The 27,644-nt window shown below is 39.4% G+C and overlaps 1 protein-coding gene across 1 annotated transcript in view; it reads right to left on the bottom strand.

Moving 5' to 3' along the window:
* Positions 1–27,644, bottom strand: part of LARS2 (leucyl-tRNA synthetase 2, mitochondrial) — a 73,795-nt gene that overhangs the window by 8,863 nt on the left and 37,288 nt on the right. Inside the window, exons 10-19 of the mRNA XM_026034849.1 lie at positions 25,809–25,913; positions 22,923–23,038; positions 21,639–21,922; positions 19,610–19,708; positions 16,914–17,051; positions 9,832–9,935; positions 8,847–9,029; positions 7,986–8,155; positions 6,882–6,959; positions 4,701–4,812 (exon numbers count right to left, since the gene is read on the bottom strand). Coding sequence (XP_025890634.1) covers positions 4,701–4,812; positions 6,882–6,959; positions 7,986–8,155; positions 8,847–9,029; positions 9,832–9,935; positions 16,914–17,051; positions 19,610–19,708; positions 21,639–21,922; positions 22,923–23,038; positions 25,809–25,913 — 1,389 coding nt within the window. The remainder of the gene's footprint in view (positions 1–4,700; positions 4,813–6,881; positions 6,960–7,985; positions 8,156–8,846; positions 9,030–9,831; positions 9,936–16,913; positions 17,052–19,609; positions 19,709–21,638; positions 21,923–22,922; positions 23,039–25,808; positions 25,914–27,644) is intronic.

The raw sequence follows: 27,644 nt of genomic DNA, 5'->3' as shown, positions 1-27,644 counted from the left end.
TGTAGCCAACACAGGAACAAACAATTCCCCCAACCTGTAACTCACAGGATCAGAGCCGCACATAAAACCCAGTGCTATATTGTACTACTCTGAAAGAGTTGTGGGGCAGGGATAGGACAAATATTTAAGCTCGTGGCATTACTTGACTCATGAGTATTTCCTAAAAATAGGACCTCCCCAAGATGCCACCACTGAGGAAAAGCAGACTGTTCTTTTAAAGAGAGATTTAAGAGGAAAAGTTGAAGGCAATCAGTCCTGTATGGACACCATCAGGTAATTTTGGTCTTATGGACAAAAATATTAGAAAAATGTATCTGGGAAACTCCAGCAACAGTACGGTTAGTCTGATGCTTCTCCGTGCAACAACAGCAAAAAATAGAAATGTTTAAAGCATGAAGTGAGGAGTGGCTGTCCAGGAGAGGGACAAGGGCCAGCACAGAGAGGCTTCAGAGGAGACGATGACAGGAGGAAGGAAGTCTTAAGGTGAAATAAAAGGAAATTAATGAAGACATCTGAAACAGAGCCAAAGTAAGAGCTTAAGATTAGGGTTTTTCTAATAAGATACAAGAAGATCAGAGAGAGGACTATGCGGTGCATTATCAAAATGCTGGCTACCTCTAGATACAGCAAAATCAAATCAGAAGTTGGTGTTAAGTAAAAGTCCTTTACACGAGCCAAGAAGCAGGTAGAGTTTTTGAACTCAAGAGTAGCTGGCTGAGGTGCCTCTTGAGTCAGTATCTTATAGGCCTGGCAACCTCTTCCAAGTACAGGAATACTTTGTTCTTGATATATACATATTTTATTATATGTTATTATATTACTTTGTTCTTGATATATACATATTTTTATGGTACTTTATTTAATTGATCTTCCTATTGGGCAGATAGGCAAGCAGAGTATCACAAATACATTTTTTCAGCCGAGGAGAAACATGTCTGTCAATCACATATGCAGCAATCTGCAATATCAAAGAAATTACAGCAATATAGTAATAGCTATATCCTAACAGCTGGGAGAAAAGCTGTATTCTGCTACTGTCAGCAAGTAAGTGGGTCAAACAGTGTAATTTGCATTTACTGAATACGGTGGAGGGGGTTCATTTTGTATGTTCTTTAGTGACAGATCTGAAATACCAGAAAGGGTTTCTGAAAAGCCTGCCTTATGAGAGCCAACTCCAGAATGTGTTTCCAGTTTAGCAAGCTCCGTGGTAATCAGGAATCCCTTTTAACCTTTGAAAATTCATCTGCCTTACTCCAATCCTACAAATTTATTATCCTTCATTTTGGATTATTCTCTTGGAGGAAAAAAATAGTTCTTATTCTGAATAGGGCTTCTGGTATTTGCACAATTCTGAATTCTCATTTTCCACGAAGATGTGTAATGTTAAGTGGCTTGCATTCAGCTCTTCTCTTCAAAAAATCCTTCTCAAGCAAAGCCTGAATTCAAAGAGAGGCACTCTTGCATTAGAGCCACTGTGATGACAGTCCAAAAATTGTTAAGACAACTATACCATTACATATAGCAATATTTACACTTCATTGCAACACATCATCAGGTGTATTTATCATCAGTAGGTATCTCCCATGTGCCATCTCTAGTAAAAATCCCACAATAAGCAGTTTCATAACCTCCTCTGGACAGCAAAATATGGCACTACTACAACCAACCAACCCCAACAAACGTCTCGAACGGTGTCTGTATATTCCTCAGATACAAGGCTTCAGGAAGGAAGCAGATTTCCTCATCCTGTTACTGCTCATAAACTGCCAAGATATCAGTCGCTGAACTCGTCCACACCGAGGGGCTACAGTAGCTTTTAACGTTACTAAGCTAGAAAAGGGTGAATATGCTGCACAGCACCCGAGACCACCCGGGTGACCCCCCAAAAGAGCAGAGAGCTCCTCCCGCGAGCAGCACCAAGGGCCAGTGCCAAGAGCAGCCCCCAGAGCCCTGGGTTCCTGCCGTTCTGCGGCAAGGCGAGGCCTCACAGCAGGGCACTGGAGCAGCCTTCCTCCTCACTCGAGCTGGAATCACTCCCTGCCAATTCTTAAGTGGGCTCTCCAACCCGAAACAGAGCGAACCCTCCATCTCTGGCCGGTAACAAAGCGGTCACACAGGAACTGAGTCCCAGGGGAGAGTAATTTTTTAGCTGCAGAAAAGCAAAAATTGCTGGATCTTGAGTCAAAACGATTTTATGTTACAGCTTATCTTATATTTAAACCTAAATATTACATCAGAAGCATCCTTCAGATATCAAATTGAAGTTCTGAGTTTGCAGATCAGTGTTCCTACACAACTGCAAAATTATCTAATTAATAGTAACTATTAGGGCTGGCTATATGCAAGATATTTTTGAACAAAATGTCAAAACTCAATTATAAAACTATTACTTACGTGTTGTTCCTTACTTGCATTGCAATTGCAGACAAAACTTCCATCAAAGCTTGAGGCTTGCAGCTGTAAGTGCTGTTTATAGAGCTAATAATACACAGAGTCCCCTTCCTGAATAGTTTACAAGACAGGAAGCAGCACGATCCCTCCGTTTCAGATGTAAAGCCAAGGCACAAACACAGAGCCTCACTCTGACAATGTATGCAGAACAGAAGCACTAAGATTAAATGCAGAACTTCGGAAGTTTATCTTTTTAAAGCTACAGCTTGAAGTTATTTAAAACAAGGAAAGACAATCAGCCATACTCAATAAAATTTAAGACACTCTCTATATCAGATGAAATACTTAGTGCAACCGGGATATAAGTTCAGAAACCTTTAATCATAAGAAGATTAACTTGGGGAAACTATTTCTTGAGTATAGTTAGGCAATTTTCCCACAAGTCCTAATCCCAAGACAGAAATGCTAAATGTTGGCTTTTTCTAAATAAAATATTATTCTTATCACAAGCAGTAGCTAACCGTACATACGTTCTCCCAACAAAACTGTTTAACAATGCTGCTGAAATGTAATTTTCTGTATGTGTTTTTCACATTCAGTCATAAAATCCTTGGTCAATAACCACCACAAAATGTTTCTGTACACTAGCTGTCCTGAATGCAGTCCCTGTGTGCACTCCTTGGATGACACTAACAAAACTGGATCTTCCAATATGAAGAGGAGAACCGGACAGCACAATCCCAATTTTTATTATGTTTCCTTTTCATTCTTACATCAGAGAGAGAACCAGAAAGTGCTTAGCATTCTTACTCTCCAATCACTTCAGTAATATGAGAAGATATTCTGAATGGTATCGAACTAAGCTTTATGTTTGACAGGTTATGTCAGTGAAGACATCCCAGTGATGTTTGTAATTTCACCAAATACATCTGATAATTCTGCATTCCTAGCCAGTGTTGGAATTTCATAGCTCACATGGCAGCTCACATGGCACTGTATACTTAGCTAAGTCTCCCTAACCACCTCTGCTTCCATTTCAGCCAAGGAGGAACACAAATCCTGGCAATTACTGCATTTAAGTATAATTCTAATAACATGATACTACATTTTGTAACAGAATATTGACTTAAATTAGCATTCTCCACATGGCTCTTGTCTGATGCCATGCTGATTCTAAATAATTAATCCTTCACTAAGACAACTCCAATATATGATTAAGGAAAAAAAAAAAAAACCCACTCTACTGCTTCCTCAAAATGTACAGAAATATCTTGCTGTTTCCTGACTCTGGGCTGCTGTGTTATTGTCCTGCTCAGCAGCAAGCTTGCTTAGGGGGCTGGTGGTGCTGCACTGTCACGTACAGCTCTGAAACCTCACCCACTCACTGGCCCTGCTCTGTCTACACTTGAAAGCACAAAGTTCTCAGATGATGATCGTGAGAAATAAAACTTTCAGAATAGCATGCAGAATATAAAAGTAGGTCCAAAACCACAAAGCAACTGCGACCGGTATTAACACGGAATATATTTCTGTCCTCCTTCCCACATATGTCTTGGGACTTGTCCAACAGAACAAAGTCACTGCTGACCCCTTGGCATGTGCCCCCTCTATTTCAGAGGCTGTAACTGAGCAGCACCACACAACTTAGCCCACTTGGGATTCAGACCTCAATGTTTGTAGCTGTGACAGAAGTTAAAAAAAAAAGATCTCCTGGCTGTCGTCCCCACTCTCCCTGAGAGGGTAATTCACAACATAGCGTCCCTCAGCCTCTAGGGAATATTACCAGGATAGTATTTGTGTTTAACACTCCTCTAGTCTTCATAGTACACAGTCTGTGACACAATCCTCTTTGCTTCAAGTTCTGAAAGAAAGCACTTCTAGTCCAAAGACTCTAGAACAGTTCTTCCGAAAAGGTCTGTTCAGCTCTTAAACTCTCTTCCAAACGGAAGGACAGTTAGACACCTACATAAAAACTCCTTCCTCAGGCTGGTCCTCTCTTGACTTCATCTTCCTTCCCCTTTCCTCGGCCTACTCTCTCTCTCTTAAAGAAAAAATCTTTGGATGCAAATGCAAAGAGAAAGAAATTGAAAGCAGAGAGATCTGGTAAGCCCACAACTTCCATGTTTGTTTAGGAATTATGAGTAGGCGACAGGCATTAAAACACTACAAAACCTCTGTCTTTGACAGAACATGACGAGATAAATGCAGAATTGAGGGATGACATGTGTTATTTTAAAGATACCTTTGGAAACTTGTTCTCTTTTCCTTCCCCGTCCTGCAACATCAATAAAAACTATGAATATAAGTACCTTTCCACATCTCTGATGCAATGTGTGGAGCCATAGGTGCAACCATGATGCAGAGTGTAGCCAAAGCATCTTCAAATTCTGCACTGTGGAGAATAAGAGGCTGAGAAGCTTGCTAAGCAAAAAAGCAGAAAGAAAAAAACAAAGTAAATATATATATTCCTGAAGAGGGAAGAGAAGTAGCTTAGTTGAAAACAAAATGCAGCAAAAAACAAAAAAAAATGCCTATGATCAGAATAGTATAATTTCATAATAAATTGGAAATCTATGAAAATTTATGGAGAATTAAAATAGAAGCCACTTCAAATCTTAATCATGGCATGCCCTCTAACATTGCCATAAAAAAAGATGTAAACCTGAAAGCTAATCTTGAAAGAGTTGACAGATCCTTGGGGTTTTACTCTGGTATGGGGGCCTGCACATAAACCTGTGTGGATGACTGTGTCCCTGAGGAACATTTAGAATATTGCTATGTCTAGAATTATAATCTTAGATAAAATTAGAGCTATCTGAGAAAAGGTGGAGTACTTGCATAAAAGCGCAAACCTGTGGTAAATGCACTATGTTTTTAATAGGGATAAGGTCTGGTTGTATAGAATCCCAGAGTGGTTTAAGTAAAGCTGAATTTAATGCCACTGAGGTTTTAGAATAAGTGAGAGTCAGGGAAGAAGAAAAGCACAAAGTCACCTATTACAGTCACATATTCAGATCGCCCAACTGAGAAAGTCTGAATCTTTATTCATTTATTTATTGTATCATAATAGAAAAGTTGCAGCACTAAAAGCAGCTGAATAAGCTTTTTCTTTCTTTGCCTCTGTTTGCCTCTGAGAGATCTCACTCCATGGTAAGGACAGTTTAGATTCTGTGTTTATTTTGTCATTTGCTTCTTCAAAGAAACAATACAGAAAAAACATCAATATATGTCAGCTAAGGAAAATTATTTGGTGGGTGTGATAGACATTAGTTCCTCTCTACTAGAAACTGTTCAAACTCTGTGATTTGTTTGATGCAGACTACAGAAGAGCTATCAGATGGCAACTTATCGTTGATACTATTGAGGTCAGTGCAAGCTAGATTGGTGTGAGTTTTAATAACTACTACCCATTTCTATTTTTAAATGTCATCCTCCTCCCCACTTCCTTCTTTCAAATGGTACTGAAAGCAGAAGTATCAGCACGTTATAAGGAAATCTATTCTTGAAAGAAACTGAACACAGAAGTGTTCAAACGTGGTTGGCTGTATGACATTGGGCTTTTAATACTGACTCACCAACATCCACCAGCCCAAAATGCACAAGAGTCATTGAGCTGCACAGAAAGAATTAAAATTATCATTTTCCCAAAACTAGACAGTCTCCCAGGCTTATATTATTTCAATGAAACCATTTGTGCCTGACCTACTTTACCTTTTGCTGTGTTCCTTGAATTTGTTAATAATCCCAGAATCTATAGGGTATAAGGTGTTATTTCAATAAAAAAAGGTGGAAAATCCCAATTTTTAATACGATTTCTGGTCTGATCACATATAAATACACATCTGAGGGACTGCCTAATCAGATGTAAAAGCAGTAATAAAATGTAATAGTTTATTATATTTGATCTATCTGGCTGATGAACAACATAATAGTCTGCATTAAAAATACTAAAACCAGAAGCTATCTCTACCTTTGTTTAAAAAAGGGAGTTTGCAAGTTCTATTTGCAAGTTCAGTGATGAAAGCTTTCTTTGATGAATGTAAGATTATGTGTGATTTTCCACGTAAGTTATCATTTTTATAAATATGTTTCATAATTCTCTAATTCTAATATTCTATTCCCTATGAACTTTGTTTAAAACAAAAGTGAACAAAGAACAGAACAAAGCAAAACTTTTCCAAAGCAAAAAAACCTTTGAAATTTCAGGATGCAGATGTAAACATCAGAACATATTGGCTCTCATACTTCCAAGCTCTTCCTGGAAAACGTGGTACATTCAGGGGTTACGGTGATACCAGAATGTACTTCTTTGGAAAAGAGTAATTCAAACTAAGTGCATGCGGCCCTGAGGTCAGGAGCCAGAGGAATCACAGTTATTAGCTTCTGGTATGGGAGACTTGGTCCAAGTAGCTCTTGTTTGGTAGATAGACATATATGAACAGAGGCTGCAAAACACATAAAAACATACACAATTCATACTGCATACTTACATGGAGTACATTACTGAGGCTCATCAGCCGAGAAATAGCTGCATTGAACAGATGATCCTTTGTGAAATACTCCGTGACCTGTTGTATTGAAGAAAAGTTCTGTCACTACTTGCTTACATTTCTTGAACATGGGATACTGGGATTTAAATGAAAATTAATCTTTGCACGCCAATTTTGAATTGTGAAATATGCCTATGTTAACTTCCCCATGAAAATCACTTCAATGTCATATCATCTGTCCTTTCATATCATATATATGACCCCATGCACAAGTGAAAGTAAGAATCACATAAAAATTAATCTGACCTTTGTTTCAAAACTTTCAGAATTTCAATCAATACCAATTGGAATTCTATATCAGCAAACACCCTCTACGTCCTTCAGTAAGATATCTTCCCTTTGTCACCATAAACAATGTCATACTTGTAAATCCAGTAGCACCAATGAAAGGACTTTCATACAGAGCAAAATCACATTTCAAAAGTCTTCTAAAACACTGTGAAGGAACTCGCCTGGCCCCAGAATTTAGATTCTATATGCAGAAAAATATTTAAAGTTAATTTTACAGTTATTTGTGTCTCCTTCTGAGACATGCATAATTGAATATGATTGACACTAATCACAGCATAAGACTTTAGACAGAACAGGCTGATAATTAATTCAATAACAAATAAACGTTAGGATGAGCTAATATATTTCCCCAACTTTTTTTCTCACTTCACATGAAGGATACAGCACATCTGATAATGAAGTGTGAAACGAGCAGATTTCAAAAGGACGATCTGCAGAACTGACCTACAGCTTTATCGATGAAAAATACAGTTATTCCAAACTTAGACTGAAATCCAGGCATTTTAATGCCCAAACACCTCATTTAAATGAAGCACAAAGCAGAGAATCTTTGCCAATCTAAACCTTACTACTTCTTAAAAGAGATGTGTTCCGTGGAATTGACAGGCAAATAAAATTACTTATACAGGAAGTATTTTGGAGGATACGCTACTCATCTGGGTGAAAGGTTTTGCTCCAACAATGCCCTAAATCAACCAGCAGTTTAGCAAAATCAGTAACTTAGTTATTTACAAAGTAAGTGTTTCTCTTCACCTCAGAAACCACCAGATTCTTCTGCTCCCAGATCTTTCTGGCTTCAGCCTTCTGCTTGGTACTGAGACGCTCAGGATGGGGCAGGGTTCCCGACGCCCTCGCTTCGATAAGCCTGGATACGAGGCTCCAGAGGCGCGCCTGCCAGCGCTGCACGCCCGGCATGGCATCCGCTGGGTGGCCAGGAGGGTTGCAAAAACAGACAGATTGCAGCTGGCAGGAATGGAGCCACACGTTTGAAGAGAAGCAGGATGGAAACTGCACCCTGCAGCTAAACATTAAACCCCCCAAATCTATGCTCTGCATTAAAGACGTCAATGCAATTAAAATATATTTTAAAACAATATTATGGTGTTTTAATGGAAAAGAACTAATAATATGAAGTAAAAGTATTTCCTGCAATGACTTCCGAGTATATATATATTTGCTAAATTTACAAAATAATCCAATGTTATATCAATATTAAAAGGTTCATCTTGTGTTTTAATGGCTTCATTATGTTCATTATAATGTTCATCTTGTGTTTTAATGGTTTTAGTGTGTTTTAAAAGCAATCCTTTACAAGATTTTCATTTTTTTAAATCATGGAAGAATATATGCATACATATGTGTATATATATATATAGCTAAAAAAGCACACATACGCATATAGACATACATATTTTTTTTTTCAAATGGAGATTTGTTTTCTAAGCTTAGATTTTAAAAACTTCTTGCTACAAACATGCTACTGTACTAATGATTATAGGCCATCCATGGGGCCATCTTTCCAGCACAGCCTGGCAACAAGATTTGCATTTATTTTATGTTTTAAAGAAAAACACATTAGAAAAAGAAAAAGACAACAGAAACAGGCTGACTTACTTTTAACATCCCACAAAATATCTTGCTCTGGAGGAGCTGCAAACAGGATGTAAAGACGTATGGTGTCGATGCCATACTCCTCCTTCAGCACCCCTGGGTCTATGCCGTTGTGCTTAGATTTGCTCATTTTTTCCCAAGTGACTTCGATCTTCTCACCAGTTTTTAGGTGAACTGGTTCAGTCCCTACATATTAACACACACAAAAACATTAAAAGTAAATTCTGTTCATTAGTAACAGCAAAGGATTTTGCTCTCTAAGCATAGTATGAGGCAAGAATATCCATTTTGGGGGGGAGTCCAAACAGTTTAAAGAGTTTATACAAGCAAAATTCCTCTGCATTCCCAAAATGTTGCTGCTTTCATATTTCATCACAAATTGCACTCCAGGTTTACAGGCTTCAGTTTCAGTAAGTTATCCTGATAAGAAACTGCTTTGTGTAGGGAGAGAGATGTACATACACATGTATGTTTATTATATTATTACTATTACTATTACTATTACTATTACTATTACTATTACTATTACTATTACTATTACTATTGATTATATATGTTTAATATTACATGCACAAATGTTCACCCAAGCAAAGCCACCTATTACAGACAAACCTGTATGCTTTTTTCCATGCCAAATTTGTATGCAGGACAAGAGCAGTGGTAACAAGGTAAGTGAGAGGAGGGTTTAACGGGGGCTTAACAAATCGCCCTCTGATCCCTGGGCTCGGCCACACTGAAGTTCCAGTTAATACCACAGGGCTGCTGCTGCGCTTGGGCGCAGTTAAAAGCCACTGGATTATAGGAGTGTCCCTGTATATGGGTTTGGCACTAGACACATGAATCCAAAGCTCACAGGAGTGGCTTTCTAGTTAAAATATTACAAGGATTCATTCTTCTTGGCTGCATATTTCCTGTGCTGTGACTTGGACATTCTTTTTTAGTGAAGTAGCCTCTGACTTACTGGGGTTTTGCCCACACGGCCTCTTACCAGTGAGATCGACCTCCTCCCTCTTCAGATACTGGCCTGTTGTTGCTAATCTGAATGTCTGATTCTTGATAATACCTTGAACCAACAGCTTATGGAAAGGTTCCCTAGGGAAGGAAGAGAAAAGAAACGTGTCTGTCAAAAATAACTATCAAAAGCTTCTTCTACGATAAGCCTCAGATGTTGAATCAATTAGGCACAAATATTTAATGAAAGAAGAATTTTAAGTAAGTTGACTATATATAAAGGGTTGTCACCAGTTAAAGTCAGAATACTTTCTGCACTTATTCATGATGGCTAGTTGACAAGCACAAATATTTATCTGTATCCTGCATGTATTCTTGTATCTTGATTCAGTAGAGTTTTTCTAACATCACTTTTCAAATAAAAATATGGATAATACCTTAAGGTTTCTTGTCAAACTGTGCACATTCACTAATATTAAACTAAATCACCATTTGTAAAAATATTCAAGTGACTGGCCTGAATTCCTTGCAAATGTTTGATTTCAACTCCTCTCCTAAGAGCAGAGTTTGAAAAAAGTCCAAATTTCACAGCACATTTCTTTTTATAAATTGAGAAGATACGTTTTCTCGAACACACCCAGGCATTCGTATGTCCCGTCCTTTGCAGAATTAAGCCATGAAGTCCTAGTTAATAGAAAAAGAACCCTAGTAAACTGCAATGTTGGAAAGTGCACATATCAGCACGCCAACTTCCTATCTAAAATATCTAAACTTAAGTTTTCCAGTAAAATCTGCATCAGAAGGAGTAAGCCGTCAGATACGTGTATGCTAGAGACAAACAGAGCCTCAAAAGCACCAAAACTGAAGGCAAGAGTACACTCAACAAGAAATAAATCCTAAGTTAACACTTCTCTAGTGGCAGATGCGCTGCGGCTCCCTCCTCCTTCCAGCCATATTACATTCCTAACGCACTGATTCCCACGGCTGTCCCCATTTTCACTGGAAAAAGGTCAATGCAACCGATCTCTAGAGAGATGAATTAATCTAGAGACCGAGTGCCCACTCGGTAGGTCAGGGTGGGGGGCAGTTGTCGTGACCACTCCAGGGAAGAGGGAAGTGCCAGACCCAGGAGGTGAGGAGTCCAGCGGATCCTCTCCAGGGATCCTCGTGTTCAAAGGACCTTTGGGACCCCCATTCTGGAGGACTTGCTGGTCAGTGCTGGCTACTGCTGGCCTGTAAACCTCCCACACACTGCTCAACATGAAGCACTCTGAATGATCCCCTGACTTTCCACTTATGGAAGCTCCAAATAGCTGCCAAAACACACTTACACACAAAGGGATGCATCGCTTCTATTGGTATTTTTTTCAGAAAGCTGTAATAATCCATCCATCTAAAGAGGAATTAGTAAAAAGAGTGCGTCTATTTTACTTTATATTTTAAAAAAATCTAAAGCACTAATCTTTTTACTGGAATTTTACATTTCCCATATTCTGTGATTATTATTAAATATAAAATATATGACAACTTATCTCACGATTTAAAACACGGTAACTTAATGATAGGTGAAAACTGTTTGATTTATGCATTTTTAAATGAATTAACGGCGATACCTTCCAATTGCTCTTCTTTAAACACTTCTGGTGACTCTGAACTAAGGAGATATTTGAAAGAAAAGCTTTTAATTGAGAGAGGGAAAGCAACAGGCTTCATGCTTTATCTTCAACACAGTCACGCTTGAACAAGGGCTCTCTGCCTTGCATATTTTGCATACTCCTAAATATTAGACAAGCAATGACACACAGTGAAGCCACCAGGTCACCAGGCAGCAGAGGTCTCTACAGTACCACACAGTTTGACCAACAATATGAGGCAGGAGTAACAATCCAGGCATCTCTATAAACATTTTCTGAATAGTATTTCACAGGTTGCCTGAAAAGTTCTGTTGTTTGGAAATAGAGGAACTTAAGGAAACAAGAGTCAAAGTCAAATTTAAAGAGTAAAATAAAAACCAGCATTTTAAAAGGAGGCCACAATGCAGTCTTAAAAAATTGCCTTCTGAGTCATCCGTAAGATGACAAATCCTACCCAAAAGCCTGGTCATTCCATCATCAACAAAACGGGTGGAAAGATGCCTCAAGAGACAACAAGCCCTGTTTTACTCCACAAACTAATGCAAATAGATATAGGAATAATAAAAAGATTTTTTCTCTTGTCATTCAGCACTTTAGCCTAAACATGTCTAAAATAGTAATTAAGACAGTTAAATCTGCTGCTACCCAAAAAAGTAAAATTAACAACAGCCAGAACATTAAAATCATCCAACACTCCCAACTGGAAGCAATTTTTGAGGGAACACTTTGCTTTAACGACAGAGTTAGTTCAGATCAGATGCCAAGATCTTAAAAGCTGAATGTGGGAATGAACATTTCCTATTTTTGTTTATGCTGACAGAGGCTATAAAAGCACAATACAGAATAGATTACCATGTATGGGGGCAAAGCAACCCCGTTCCTAGCGGGAGAGCACAGAAGAATGGAGAAGTGGCCCAGATGGGACAGGCAGAGCTTGTTCAACACCCACAGGCCTCAGAAACAGAGCGAGCCAAAGAACTGGGTCCAACTGCTCACGGAGCTGCTGGTGCTCTCATGGCTCCATCTCATGGCCATGTGCAGAGTTACAGGCCTGGCTCAGGAATTGTCCGCTGAGTTGGGAAAATTTGGGAATCCTGCACTCGGCTCCACCTGCGACACCCTGGCAGTGCCGCAGCCGACGGTCGTGCTGTCAATATCTTCAATATCTGCTTTTTAGTTAAAAGTCAATGCTAGCAGTAAAGCCCTCAAAGAACCTATTGAGGCTCTAACATCCTCACTCTGCAGAATAAACTATTTCTGCCACACAAACACAAATCTACCTATTTTTGTAAATAATGAAGGGTGAAGCTGGAAGGCACGAGGCGGTCGCTGGCGCCCGCGGCCTACCTGGCCCCTCGCCCCACGTGGGACAAGCGGGAGGGCCGGATGGCTTGAGAAGGAATTCCAGAACGGATTATGGTCCGGAATACTACCATGGAATGACATCAGCCCGGGCTGGCTCTGCGCGTATCGATACCCAGAGGGTGCTATTTATGTGACCTTGGCAGTATTAGAGAAAATGAGCAGTCGTCCTCCTACCACCTCCATTTCCAATCTGGCTCATTAAAAAGGAGAGAGAAACCATGCTCCCTCTTCAGGGGAGATGGAAGACATAATTACACCTTTTATATCCATTTTAGATATCCACAAACACTGCATTTTCTATGAAAGTATATGTGATGACTATAAATGAATGGCTATATTTCTATTATAATGCACATCATACATTAAGAGGACAGAGTAGGTTGCTTTGAAGATCAAAACTCCAAATTTTGAACATTTTTTCAGTCTCATTACTATAGTAACAGTCATTAGTACAGAAATAAAGACTACAACAAAAAAAGAAAAATGCAAAGGATTTGAAAGTCAGTGGATAGGAGCCAAAAAATGAACATTATTATGAAGAGAACTTATCAAAACAAAAAGTCATATATTACAGACTGGGAGGTACATCTCAAAATTTGTCATGGCCCTTGTTAATACCTTGGGTGTCTGCAGCACTCATCAGCTTTAATCAGTGGCAGAAAAGAGCTACTAGCACGAGACTGAAAAATCACAAGAGGACGGTTTTTTTAACCTCAATAATTCTCCCTTGCAGGTCTGGTCCTAACTAAACCTTTGGGTTTCTAGCAAGAAGCCTCTGGTCACCCTTTCTGGATCCCTCAGAGTAGTCCTAGAGCCATTCTAACAGAAAACTGAGCAAAAGTGGCTTCTGATAACCATTAAAACAAATTTCTAACATGTGGTAATATGGGGATGTTGCAATTTCCATACAAAACTGAAACCTTAATTTGATTTCACTGCATAGAAACATCTAGTGCTTCAACTTGTGCAGAGCTGAAGCCAGCAGGCAATTTTGTGTGTGATGATGTATCTGTTAGAGATAACCCGCATTGTGAATACAGGCACCAGTAGCACAAACCACAGACCCTGAGGGCAACGCCGTGATGTGCAGCAGTGCCTGAGATCCTGTGTCACCTCACAGGGATGCTCTATGAGCTTGCAAACTGCTTTTACAGAAAGCAATTTTGCTATTCTCTGCTGCTGTCACTAGATACAGTCAATATTTCCCATCTACCTTTTTTTTTTTCCTGCAGTTTACCTTACTTACAGCAGTCTATGGCACATAGCTCTCATGGTGCAGCTCCATCACAGCAGACTGAGCAACACACGTTCCAAATTGCTATACATTGCTGTAAATATCATCCAGTTCTAAAATAATGCAGGCTGGAAGGGATCTTTGGAGGCCATTTTAGTCTAAACTTAGCACTGTGCAGAACTAAAGTTCAAGTCAGAACAGGTTGAGACCCACCCTTAGGTGGGGGCTGAAAATATCCATCAAGGGAGATTCCATGATTTCTCTGGTGAAACTGTTCCAGTGTTGACAACCTTGGAACATGTTTTTTCTCCTTCTATCCAGACGGACCTTGCTGCAATCTGTGCCTGATGCCCCTTGCCCCTTGTGACCGAGCAATGAGCAGAGGAGCACAACCATGCTCCACTGCTAAGCAGTGCAATATACTGTCATGGGTACTGCTGATGCTCAACTGGTTGTCCACCAGGACTACCAAAACCCTTCTCTGCTCCTCACAAGCCAGTCCCAGCCCCTGCTGCTGCAGGGGGTTATTGCATTCCAGGTGCAGGGCTCTGCATTTGCCTTTGATCGGCTTCACAAGGTGGCTGTCAGCCCTTGGACGAGAAGGGGGAGCCAGTCCGATGTCCTGGGCATGGCAGCGCTGTCCACAGCGCCTCAGGGCTCCCTGCAACACGACGTTCCCTGAGCTCGTGGGGCTGCCTTCTGTCGCCCTGCCCGGGTTGCTGATGCAAGTGTTAAACCACAGCTGGTCTCTGAAGCTAAATACCTCTGCAACCAGCTGCCAGTCAGACTTGGAACCATTCCCAACTACCTTTTGAGCCCAACAGCCCAGACAATTTTTCCACCCTCTTTGTGTTTCACCTATCCAGTGTGTTTGTCTCCAGTCTAGCTGCGAGGATGCCACGGGAGACGTTGTCAAAAGCCTTGCTAAAATCAAGAAAAATGACGTGCACTGCTTTCCTCTGATCCACCCAGCCAGGCATCTCATCATAGAAGACAGTCAGGTCAAGTCAGGCACAATCTCCCATTTTCAAACCCGAGGTGACAATTCCCAGACACCTTCTTGTCCTTCATGTGCCTGAAAATTACTTCCAGATGGATTTGTGTAACAATCTTCCCGGAGGTCTGAGGTCAGGCTGACCAGCTTGTAAGTACATTGGATCATCCTCCCTGCCTTTTCTTAAAGATAAATAAAACATTTTCTAGTCATCAGGGACACCCCTGGATTACCAGGATCTCTTGAAAAAAACGAACAGCAATCCTACAATGACTCAGGCCAGCTCCTTCAGCACCCTTGAATCTGAATATGTCCAGTCATTTAAGCTGCACCTAACTCAATCCTATAATACAGTGGGTAGCACCTCTCTCCCTTAAACTTCCCTACTAAGGCAGAGACATTGACAGCAAAGATTGTCCTTTGTTACTAGGCCATAAGTCCCTTCTAACATTGGTCTGACATTTTCCTTGGTCTTCCTGACAGTGAAGCTGCAGACGTCTTTCCTACTGCCTTCCCCTTCCTCACCAGTTTCAAATCCAGCTGAGCTTTCACCTTTCCTAATCCCAACCCTTCCGGGGTGGGAAATGCTTCCACATCCTTCCAAGGGCAGCTCGTCCCTCCTTCTGCTCTTCATGCACTTCTTCAAGCGCTTCAGCCCACCCAGGGGGCTTTATAGCTCATAGATGAGCAGCATAAAGTCTTTAGTAGTTCTGATAAGCCTGTAATTACTTGCAAGGATAAACTGAATTTCTCTCTTAAAGGGAATGGTGCCTATAGTAGAAAGGACTGGTTCTGGAGCCCCAGATCATCACCAAAAGAAGAGCTTTCCTGCTGGAGCTCTGCTGGGGGGTGCAGGCTACAGAAATCTCCACAACCAAACTATTTTGCAGGCAAGAATGAGCAATGGAAACAGCACCACTCATTATTATCAAATGATTACACAGTGGCTTGGGAAAATACTCCAACAGCCCCATTAACTATGTCATCTTTTTCCTGATGCACAGTTATTTAAATTCGAGTTGTGTAGCAAAACTGCTTCACCCAAGAGAGCTCAATGCTATGTGCAAGTAAGCTCCTCTTTTACATTCTGCTTTCAGAGTAGATACATGTAAAGCATGAATGCACAGGAGCTGCCAACTGAGAAACTGTTAAGCAACTTTTTTTCTTGGAATGACTTGTTTTGCACCTCTGTCGAGTCAAACCTCTCTGTTGATGTGAGAACAGAGCACAGGGCAGTATTTCAAGGTTGGGTTATTCCAACACTGACATCTTCCCAGCTCAGGCATTTCTGTGATGACATTGTGGGGTACAGAGGGCAGAATTTCAGTGGAAATTGGGTCAGCCAATTGAGAACTTAATTAAGAAAACAAAGAACACCTCAAACTTTACCTGTAATCAAAGGAAAAGTATTATCATCAGCAACAGGAGTAATCAGAGCAATCAAACAGAAATAAAAATATATTACAGTGTTCAGCTCCAACTCTTCAGTGAATTACAGAAGTGCTTAGTTTACTACATATGCACAGTTACTCTGAAATTGATGGTATTAATAACTGTGCAAGAAGTTACCTAATTTCAAATAATAGCACTACTCAAAATGCCTTGAGTTTAATGAAAGCTTTTGCTGACTGGCAAATCCACAGTGGTATTTTATCACTTACTCTGAACCAGTTAATACTCATATCACACAAATGTTACATATGCAGCATACATACAGAAAATGCAACATGCTGCAAGAAAACAATTATGTAGCTGAGACAGATAAGCAAGAAAATACAGGTTTACTCCATGAATATTCAACCATCACAAAAACTTCTCCTAATGTTCCTCCTACCTAAATGCACCTTAGGTTTTTTTTTTTTTTTTTTTTCCAAGAAATATAAAATACTTACTTGTGTTTGGACATGTTTAGATCATGGCAAAAATGACTGAGAAATCTAGCATAAAATAAGTGCATAACTGCATGTTCCTTTCCTCCGATGTACAGATCCACAGGCATCCAATAATCAGCCAAGTCTTTATTAAAGGGTCTGAAAAACAAATTAATAGGAAAAAAGATAGAGAAAATAGTGTAGAAAAGAAAGATCAGCACTAATGAGTTAGCTCATCCTAACTGACAAAAAGCTACACAGCTAATGAAACTTTGCAGATCTTTTTAATTGATATGCTCACTAAATTATATACAAATTATACACTGAGAAACAGATCCACAAAAATTTTCATATATTTTAGATGTGCATCTAAAATTTCACCTGGTTATTTAAGAAAGTGACACAAATATTTGCCTGCTCTTTAAAGGATTTCTTTCAGAAAAAAACATGTAGCTACCATTTGAATTTCCTACTACTGATAGGTATCAAATTTTACCTTAAAATACCCTACTATTAAAATAAATACTGAACAAATATAATAAAAATAATACTAGAAGCACATTACTATTTAAATATGTTACTATTAAAGAAAATGAAAGATGACTATTTAAAAATATCCTTTTTTTTTTAAACTGGAACTTTGCATGGTGGCCATGAGGGGGCAATGGAAGATCTTGTCATAACTCCTGTCTTTCAGGAGAGGCGGACGGGCCTTTGTACTCAACCTGAAGGATGCTCCGTGGATTTACAATAAACACTGGATGCCTTTTAGAGCATTAAGAAGTTATAGAAAATGACCTGCACAGCTTCTTAGCATTGCTCACTACTTCATTAAATGTGGCTATGTCTCACGCAGCAGCCCATTACCTGCAAAATACCGTTTCAATGCAGGCTCTGTTTCCTCAACATTTATTTTATGTCCCCAGTCCAACACATACACTTGTTTCATTAGCTTGTTTGATTATTTCATCTGTAGTTTTTACATTGGTAACACTTTTTGCTTCTTCACAGACGAACTCAGAAGCAAACAGTGGGTCTGAAACTCATGTCATGCATGGAAAGAGCTAAAACCTACTGTCGTACACAGGATTCCAAAAACTAGTAGAAAATGTCTCCCAGATTCTAGGTATTTTAAATATGAATTACAAAAATAAAGGGCTTAGGTATATGCAGCTTAGCTTTAAAAAAAAAAAAGAAAGAAAATGCCCAGTGATCTAGTATAAAAGGCTAAAATTCTTCTTTCAGTATAAAACAGATTTAGTTGCACAGAGCTTGTTACTGTGACAGCTTGACATTACACCTGACTGTGTCATCTTCAGCTTCTCATCCATGCACAAAGATATATTTCAAACTGTCACCAGGGAGAAAGAATTCTGCATAATGTAAGACTATTAAAAACATATTAAAGTTAATGGGAGATGTGTCCACAGAAGAACTGTCTTACCGCACACAAAAGCAGGCGGCCAAAGCAGACAGACAATTGACTTTCCTGGTGTGGCCTTCTCAGTGAAGTGTCTATGTCTATGAATTAAAGCTACTTGGAGGCCACAAACTTAAAACAGAAATGTGGATAATTAAAATAGAACAGATCCTACCAGACTCATTCACCACACAAAGCTCATTACATACAATTCTCTGGGAAGAGTGAGGCCATTTACTAGACATTTTCTATCTATCTGTGCTTTATCAGTGCTATTTATCTATAGCTGAATAACCTAGAGGAAACACCCATCTGATTTGCTGCTACCGTATTGTCCTGCACGTGTGCTCTCAACGTGCCCAAGAAACAGTCATGACAGTTCAGCCAGTGATTGCAGGCAATGATCTCATCTGGTCAGCATATATAAAATGCTTCTGGACAACTGAGTCAGCCTCTGTGCTTTAATGCTGTGTTGGACACAACACCTCAAGGCAAAATCAGCAGTGCTAACGCAGGCAGACTATGGAGCAGGTAAACAGCTGAATAACTACATCTGTCTTCCCAAGCTCTTCATGCTGCAGCCACTAACACACAGCACAAGAAAAATCTCCTTTTATTAATTATGCATGTGGCCAAAGTAACAACACAGCAGGAACCTACCCCGACGCCACTGCACTTTAGGCCTGAGCAGGAGGAAGCAGCAAGATTTATGAGAATGCAGAAAGAGCTAATTGGAAGTGCCATTATGGGCAGCTGGACATTGCACCCAGATCCATCACTTACCAGTACAAAAACATTGTATTTCTACACATTGAAATACTCAGTCTCTTACTGGGGAGGCTACACTCAACACACAACTTAGCCCAAATTCAGAGAGAAGAGTTACAGTAGGAAGTTATCTTTATTTCTGATGGTATCCTCCACTAACATGTTCCATTAGCTTCTCAGCTGAACTGTTCCTCCAGGCCCTGTCTCATAACGGCCTCTCATGCAAACTCCTGCCCCTGCCTTGCAGCTCCCACACTTAGGCAGTTGTGCCTACAGGCTCTGCCCTCACAGACCTCCTGGAGGGGCACAGCCAAATGCCATCATTTTACAGCAACTCCTAGTCCACTCTGCGCTGAGCTCTGGGCCAGACGCCAGGTACCAAACCAGGGAAGCCCAGAGGCTCACACAGCCCTTCCGCAAAGGCAGGTGCTGGAAGCACCAGAGCAGCCAGCCTCTCTCTTCCTCCTTGCCCCTTGTCTTCTGTAAAGCAGCCCCGGCCACCGCGAGGCCCTGCCTGCGGGTCCCTCACCGTTCAGTGCTGTGGGGGTCAGTGTATCTCAGGTAATACCAAGCAGAGTCAACAAACGTGTCCATGGTGTCGGTTTCCCGCCTGGCGGCTGCCTTGCACCTGGGCAAGAGAGAAGGAAGGACAAGGTTATTTTTAGACGTGTGACAAGCTCGGCACGAAAGCTAACAGGTAGAGTGGCCATGAGAGAATTTACAGGGGAAACTGAAAGTCTGAACAGTTAAAGCAGTTAAACAGTATGTTGGAAACGTGTCCAGTGTAAGTAACAGGGCCAACTCTCCTTGCCTTTCCCAAACAAATCTAATCAAAATACAAACCAAAAAGAAAAAAAAAAGAAGAAAAAAAGAAAATGAAAAAAAAAAAAAAAGAAGAAAAAAAGAAAATGAAAAAAAAAAGCCTAGGTGGCTTTAAGATGAAGCAACAGTGGAAAGCTGCAAGACAGGGGGCTGCCCTCTCAATCATCCACTCATGGAAATGTACAGAACTGCCATTACAAAAAACAACTCTCTGCCTGCTATTTTGAAAAAAACCCCAAGAGCAAGCCAGTCCAAAAGCCCAGGCAAGCAAGCCCTGCCACAAGGTCGGCGGGTACTAAACAAGCATCACGCTCCCTATGTACCACCAGGGAAGCAGGAGCAGCAGGCAGGGTGCCTCTCACTGACTGTACTCAAGAAAGGTCTGTGAAGATTTCACTTCTAACCCCCCTAAAAATCAACTTAGCTTAATTTCACCTTCTACTGAGATGTATCAGCTCTTTTCTAGATCTCGCAGCACACTTTTAATTTGTGATTACTGCAAATCAATTTTTGCCAGGAGTTACATTGGCAGCACTGATGAACACAGCTTTAAAATGAGTTTGAAAAGCTTATTTTCCTGAATACAAATTATTTGCTTAATGGAGCCTATAATCCCATTAGCAATATTTTCATTTATTGTAAATGGTCCTTCTTTAAAACTCTAACAGTTAAAACAATGAGATTTCTCTAATATTAATGAGACTTTGCAACCTGTGACACACTTGCACCTAGCACAAGTAATAAAGAGTGGCCACTGGCTATTTAATTTAATTAGGTCATTGCTTTTTTTTTTTTCCACTAAACCTAACATTTTTGCTTAGTAATACCTCCTTTCATCAGTCACACTTCAGAATATGCTACTATATAATTTTAATAGACGTATGAGAAGAAATTTTCTATACAAAATATGAAAGTAAATGTATGCTTTACTAAAATACATGTCATTAACTAAGGTAAAAACATACTTATTTCCAGAGAAGCCCAGGACTCCTGCGGCGAAGCTGCCTCACTAGAAATGAAAAGCACTAGAAATGAAAGTACCACGCTAACCTGCAAGTGCTGGAAGAAAGTTATGATGATGTGCTAGGAAAGTGCTGCCTTCTGCAGGAGAGCCCCAGGGCCTCCCATGGGTCTGAAGCTCCTGCCTGGCAGCCCGGCAGTGTTTCTCCCACGTGGTCACTCTGCTAGAAGCGACGTTTGGTTCCACTGTTGAGGAAAACTTTACCTGGGATAACCTGGGATAACCCGTGTCCTGTTAGCTCCCTAGCAGAACCTGCACACAAGCTCTTGTGCACAGGATATCTAAGTAACCAGACATCTCATCTCCATAATGTGTTTTTCCCTACTATATGATTCAGGCTGCTTCTTTTCTGCAACAGCTGGATGATGTCGCCAAGATGCATATATTTACTACCTCCTTTAGTGTGAATTATATGCTGTCATGTATAGTTTACAGTCCATGTGGTCCTTCATGATAAAGAATTATATAGCAGAGCAAACAATTCTGTTGGGCTATTGTTAAGGTAATTAGCAAGATATTAGGTTCCTTATCATGAAGAAATAATTCATTAATCATCTTAGGCTTTAAAAGCAACTATGCTGGGTCAGACCAAACATCCTTCTAGCACAGTACCCTGTCTTAGGGTAACAAGCTGTCAGCACTTATGGAATGAGTCCAGGAAACATGTCCACAGGGATCCCCCCCAAGCCTGCAAGCAAATGCAGCATTTGCTTACCTTGGACAAGAGCAGTTCACCCACTCTGGAACATTTTCTAAAGGTGAGGCTCCCTTTCCTGTAAAGGTGGTTACCTTGGGTAATACCACAGGTAAGTCCTCATAAGGAACTGGGACAGTGCCACATGCCTGGCAGTGAATGATAGGAATTGGTGTTCCCCAGTAGCGCTGTCGGGATATTAGCCAGTCTCTTAATTTGTCACTCGTTAGGTCTCCTCCTAGTCCTTTACTTTTGGCCTGCTGGGTAAGAGCTTTTGAAGCCTCCTGTCGAGTCATGCCTGTGAACTGAGGGGGAGAGAGAGACACAAAGACAGAATTGGAAAAACAAAGAAAGAAAAAATCATACTTGCTACTGGTAAAAATGAAAAAAAAAAAGTCATAAAAGTCTGGAATGCCATTTCTGAGTCACAAAGTTTAAGTCTAATATCATTTTCCCCTTTCTCACTGTTTAGCATCCTCCTATCCAAGGGCCTATTCACATACCAGTCAACAGAATTATTTAAACCCTCTTAGTCTAAGGACAACGTCTTTGATGGCCTGAGTAGGACTAAGCCCTTCAGCTACTATTTGCAAATATCTGCAGTTATTGCTGATATTTTAGCAAGCAGCTGTATGCCAAAATTTCCAGAATATCACCAATGCAAGGCAGAGACTGAGGAAACATGGATGACAGACCAGCTTTCCATCTCCCCTGTGTGTGTTTGAGGCTAGGCTGTTCCTTGCTTCCAAATACCTCTTAACCACGTAGATCCTACCTGTCATGTAGTATCAGAAATAAAGGTCATATTCTGTCAAAGAGCATCTTTGCTAGGACGATAACTCACTATACAATTTGATTTGAGGATAAGATTTCCATGGCACTTAAAGCAGATATGTTTTTACCAGAAAGGCTTACAATATATTTCAGTGCATATATAAAAAAGAAGGAATTAACATTTAGCTTAAAAATATACACAGATAATGAAAGTAAGAATCAACATCTAAAATGAAATTAATTATATTTTACTTTCCATTATAAAACTCGGACAAATACCACATTTCTTTCTTATATACAAAAGATTAAGACTGGGAGCACCCTCATTTTATTGCTATAGAAGAACTAATACAGGTTATCATTAAGGTGTTCCTAGACATTTCATAGCATAGACCTTGCTTAGGCCTTAAGAAAACCTTTTAAAAAAGATCAAAAATCCCTAAAAAAAAAGTATTTGGCATTTTCCAGACAGCAATTTTAGCTTACATTTTTATTTAATGATGGGGAGGAGCTCAGTACTTGTGCACCTACCTCGCCAGAATTAATGACCTTCTCCAAGCCATTTGGCAGTGTCTCAATGACTTCAGTGAAAGAAATACCCAGATTCTTAGCTACGGCAGCATCTTCTGTGCTAGTGCTAGGAATTCCTAGAAAAGAGAAAGAAAAACAGCTCTGGAATGGAATGACATGGCTATTGGTCATTTAAAGGTACAATATTTTCTTTCTATGTCACTCCAGTCCACACAATATAATGATTTATATTAGCCCTCAAAAGCTTTAAAATTTAAGATCAATACAAATATCATTCAAGAAGGGAAAATGAAGAGGCAATAATTATAAATGTTTCATCAATATCTCAGTAACCCAAATGTCAATGACCCATCGCGAGAGCCTGAAAATTACTTGGCTCAGAAAAAGTCTAAGAAAACAGTAAATTTTAGATAAAGAGTAATAAATTAAATATATTACTTAAACATTAAACATTACATTAAACATAATGTAGAGAAGTACATACATTTAAATTTGTTAGGATGAGATACATAAATACTAAACAAACAGCATGAACAGTATTCCCCTTTTTTAAGAGTAAATTTAATCACTTCCTAAATTCATAGCTTATTAAAATGCATCACAGCACTACAGTCTCTAATGTTGCCATCCCTTTAATTTCTTATGAAGGACATGATTTGTTGTCGATTTGAAGAAAAATCCATTAAAAACAAAAATTTTCTTCTCAGAATACAAGTACTGAGAACACTTTGTAATAAGTAACACAGAAGTCAGAATATTTAAGGCTCCTGATGCTGTCTTTTCCTTTTGCATCTTATTATTTGGGACAGTCATACATTTTCAATACAAGTTCCTGTTCCAGCCCACACAGACTTCTTTTTATTACAGCAATTTACCAGCATCATAAAATGACACATTATCTTTAAATATTCCTCATTCATATTGATAGATGCTGACATCTTCCCCCTGACTTTGCTGCAGGCAGTTTAGTAGCTACTGTGCTGCACTTCGCAGGACTACCTTTCAAGGGGGGCAAGGTTATCTGCTAACTTTATCTTTTATTTATTATACAGTTGTACTCTGAAGTATCACTAACAGATCTATAAGGTCACAGGGAGATGAATCCTTCTGCATACTTTTTTTTGGAGGGATTATTTATTTAATAATTTGGATAATCTTGCATTTTCACTATCACCTTCAAAAGGCAAAGAAATCTTTAAAAATAACCCAATTATTAAAAATAACCCAAGTAATAGTTTGGTTAAAGCTATAGACAAAATACTCTCAAAAATAGTGCTGAGCATGTTAGGATTATTAACCTACAAACTACATTCAAAGCCAGTTTATAAGCATCTTTGTTCAGGCAATGAAATGTCTGCTGCTACTATAAATATATTAACTCTGTTAATATATGGAAGTTTGGAAGCAGATAACAAATGAAAATCTGGCTCCTCCACAACAAACAACTCCCTCCCTAGCAAAGTAAGGAATCGCCATTTAATCTTTTGAGCAGATGTACTCTCTTGCCATTTGAAGGCCCTATTACAGCATAATATACGTATCTTAATTTGTCAAAGAGCTCTGCAGTTGGCAACAGGTGGCTTCACAATATGCTCTACACATGGAAAAAGCAGACTCCCCGTTTTGGCCTCCTTTGCTTTTGCAAAGAGGATCCTATTAGAGCACTTTTGCACAACTCAACAGCTGGCAGCCCGAACTTCCTGGGAAGATCTGGGCTGTTTCCAGCAGACATAAGGCCAAGGCACATGCCAATGAACAACACAGAGGTTTCTCACGAAAAATAAGATTAGGCATCTCAATTCTTTGGCTCCTCGTACTCCAGAAGAAGTTCTGGTTCTCAAAGCAGTTTGGTCCAGAAGATTAAGACGGAGGCACATTATAGGCAAGGTCTGCCCTGCAAGGGTCTGCCAGGATATTTTTGCACAACACCCTGTAAAAGCAGCACCAAGGAAAAGGCACAAAGACCCTGCAGGGGCTCTGCAGAGTCAGCTGGTTTTGTTCAGTTCCGCTGGGTCTCCAAAGAGCCAACACTGGCAATACTGTAGAGGAGGCTGCAGCGCTCCCAGAGGAGGAAAGAAGAGGGGCAGAGGCACCAAAAAGTGACTGAAGGAGTAAGGAAGAGAGTGGAATGGGCTATGAAGAGGTAAAGAACTGACCAACATGGAGACAGAACGCTATCCACTATAGTCCACTATAGATGGACTATTAATCCATCCGAAATGAGACCACAGCGACTACTACTGCTACTACTATTACTACTACTACTACAAATTGATGAATTATAATAATAAAAACGGGAATACTTCCTTAAGAGATAAGCTCCAAGACAATTTGCCAAGCCTAACTGACAAGAATAATTATGTGCAATGAATTATTTTACTGATCTCAACACGATATAAACAAGAAAAAATCATATCTGGAAGTGTAGGGCATTAAACTACAGAAAATCTGTTTGAAATATTGTTCTCTAAGTGTGCATATGGGTTATGTTCACATATAAACATCCTACAAGTTTGGGACATTTTGAAAATGTTCATGTCAAACAATGGAGGAGTTCTGCTTTGATTAAGGACAGTAAAAGACCTCCAAATGCAGACGTGTTGTATGGAATCAATCCTCACACAATAGAGATTCTTAAGACAACTTCTCCTCAAATGTACTAATATTACAATATTTCTATTAAAATCTAATCTATCATCCTGCAAATGTCCTCCCAGATTCTACATAGCTACTTCTCCTTCCTTCTTCCTTAATTAAGAGCAATGTAGCTCCAAAGTCCAGAAAAAAAAGTCATTTAATTCAAAGATTTATCACAACAGCCTCTGGTAATCCAACACAGTTAACTGAAAACCAGACTATTCCATTTACCCACCAAATGCCACATACCTATCTTAGTATCTATGTAATTCTCAAAATCTGGTTTTGCTGAGATGACTACAGGAATCTCCTGATTGGTCAGCAAATTCACAGCTGTCACTGAAGTAAGGCAATCTGGAAATAAAGGTGAAGAAAACAAAGGTAAAATATGACAGTAATAAGAATATTGCTTAATATTAAAAGAAAACCTCAGTATATCTTAAACTTCATGAAGTTTAAACTACAGTTTGTTTAAATAAGAAAGAAAAATAAAAGCCAATCATATTTTAAGAAGCTGGGAGTTATTGAAAGCTTCAGTAAGTCTGACTGAAAAATAACTGTAATAAAAAAAAAAAAAAAAGAAGTAACAAGCACCTAAATAAAAACAGTGATGTTTGCATTGTAATAAGTAAACCCCAGGTCTTCAACATAAATGAAGTACTGCCATAAAGTGGTATGAACTGGTACTAAAAGCCAGAAAATAAGCAGCCCTCATTTCTACACTGAGAAACACAAACACAGAACTAAGCAAAACAAAACCCAAGTGATTCAGACAGAACTGAAAAGGAGCTATATACTATGCTTATGACTTGGCTTCTTACAGAAGGACACAAAGCATGGGAAGTACTGGTTTGTGTAGAAAAACAAAAGAAAAAAGAAAAAAAAGCTACATGACTTATGGATTTCTAAAGAAAATACTGATATTCATATTAGAGGTCATCTTGCATCGCTATCCTTGAAACTAGAGAAAAGAGTAAGGATTGTGATAATCTGAAACTGATTTATATTTTGTAGCTTTTATATTTTGTAGCTTTGGGAGAGTGAAAAGAAGAAACCCCAACCTGAACCCTCCTAAGTTCTGAGGATTGAAAACCCCTATCTCAGCTGGGAACCATGTCTAACTTCTTAGCACTTTGAAGCTCACACATAGTGAGATAAATCAGCACTTATTTTGCAAGGATAAGGGACAAAAATGGCATTTCTGGGACCTGACTCTAGATTATATTAATTAAAATACAGATGACTAAGAGCTTCCTTCTGCCTGTCTTCATAATTAAGCTGGGTATTACCTCAGGCTTGTACTGTTATGCACGTAATGTCTGCCTGAATTAAAATAAAAACATTTCAGAGAATAGGATTACTGTATCTCCTCTGTCTTATGAACACAAATACTGTATTTATTTTTGATAACTATTTTTTTCAAAATTTCGCTCTTTGAGATACTCATTTTGATGCTGTATTATCAATAATCTGGAGAAAATTCCTTCTGTTCAAACCACTGCACGTAGCTTTCATTCCCTGTTTAAAAGAACAGAAAAGGAATCATTTGGCTCTTTGAAAGCATCTAAGTCAAAAAGCCTGAACAGGAAACTGAGTAGGTAGCACAGCCTGCTTTTAAAAATAACTTTGCTCTGCCTTCAGCAAAAACATCAGTTTTATGCTGAAGCTGGAACAACAGTTCTTCAGTTTATGAGACACTCCTTCCTTTGCTCATACCATTATTATTATAGGGAGAGAATATTGTAACTACAAACACAGAAGAAGGGTTTGCTCAGCGCTAGAATGAGCTAACAAACAACGTAAGGGTCAAACCTTCATCTCACACATCCCACACAGGCAAAACTGGCAGACTTGCCAGACTGTAAATACATATATTGTATTTTGGCAATTTAGAAATTGAGTGTTTTAAAACGGATCACTCACCTCTATTTAAATGATAATAGCTTATCATGCAGAACCGTACTCCAAGAGCACAGGTATTAGAACTACCAGCTACTTTGCCCTACTTCTACTTTTTCTCTGCTAGAAAACTTCTAAACATAACTTCCTAACTCTTTAAATGAGAATAGACAACAAAGAAAAGGA

Source organism: Nothoprocta perdicaria, unplaced genomic scaffold (genome assembly GCF_003342845.1).
Source record: "Nothoprocta perdicaria isolate Ctin4 unplaced genomic scaffold, notPer1 scaffold_150, whole genome shotgun sequence".
NCBI lineage: Eukaryota > Metazoa > Chordata > Aves > Tinamiformes > Tinamidae > Nothoprocta > Nothoprocta perdicaria.
This window is presented reverse-complemented; position numbering and strand designations above follow the sequence as displayed.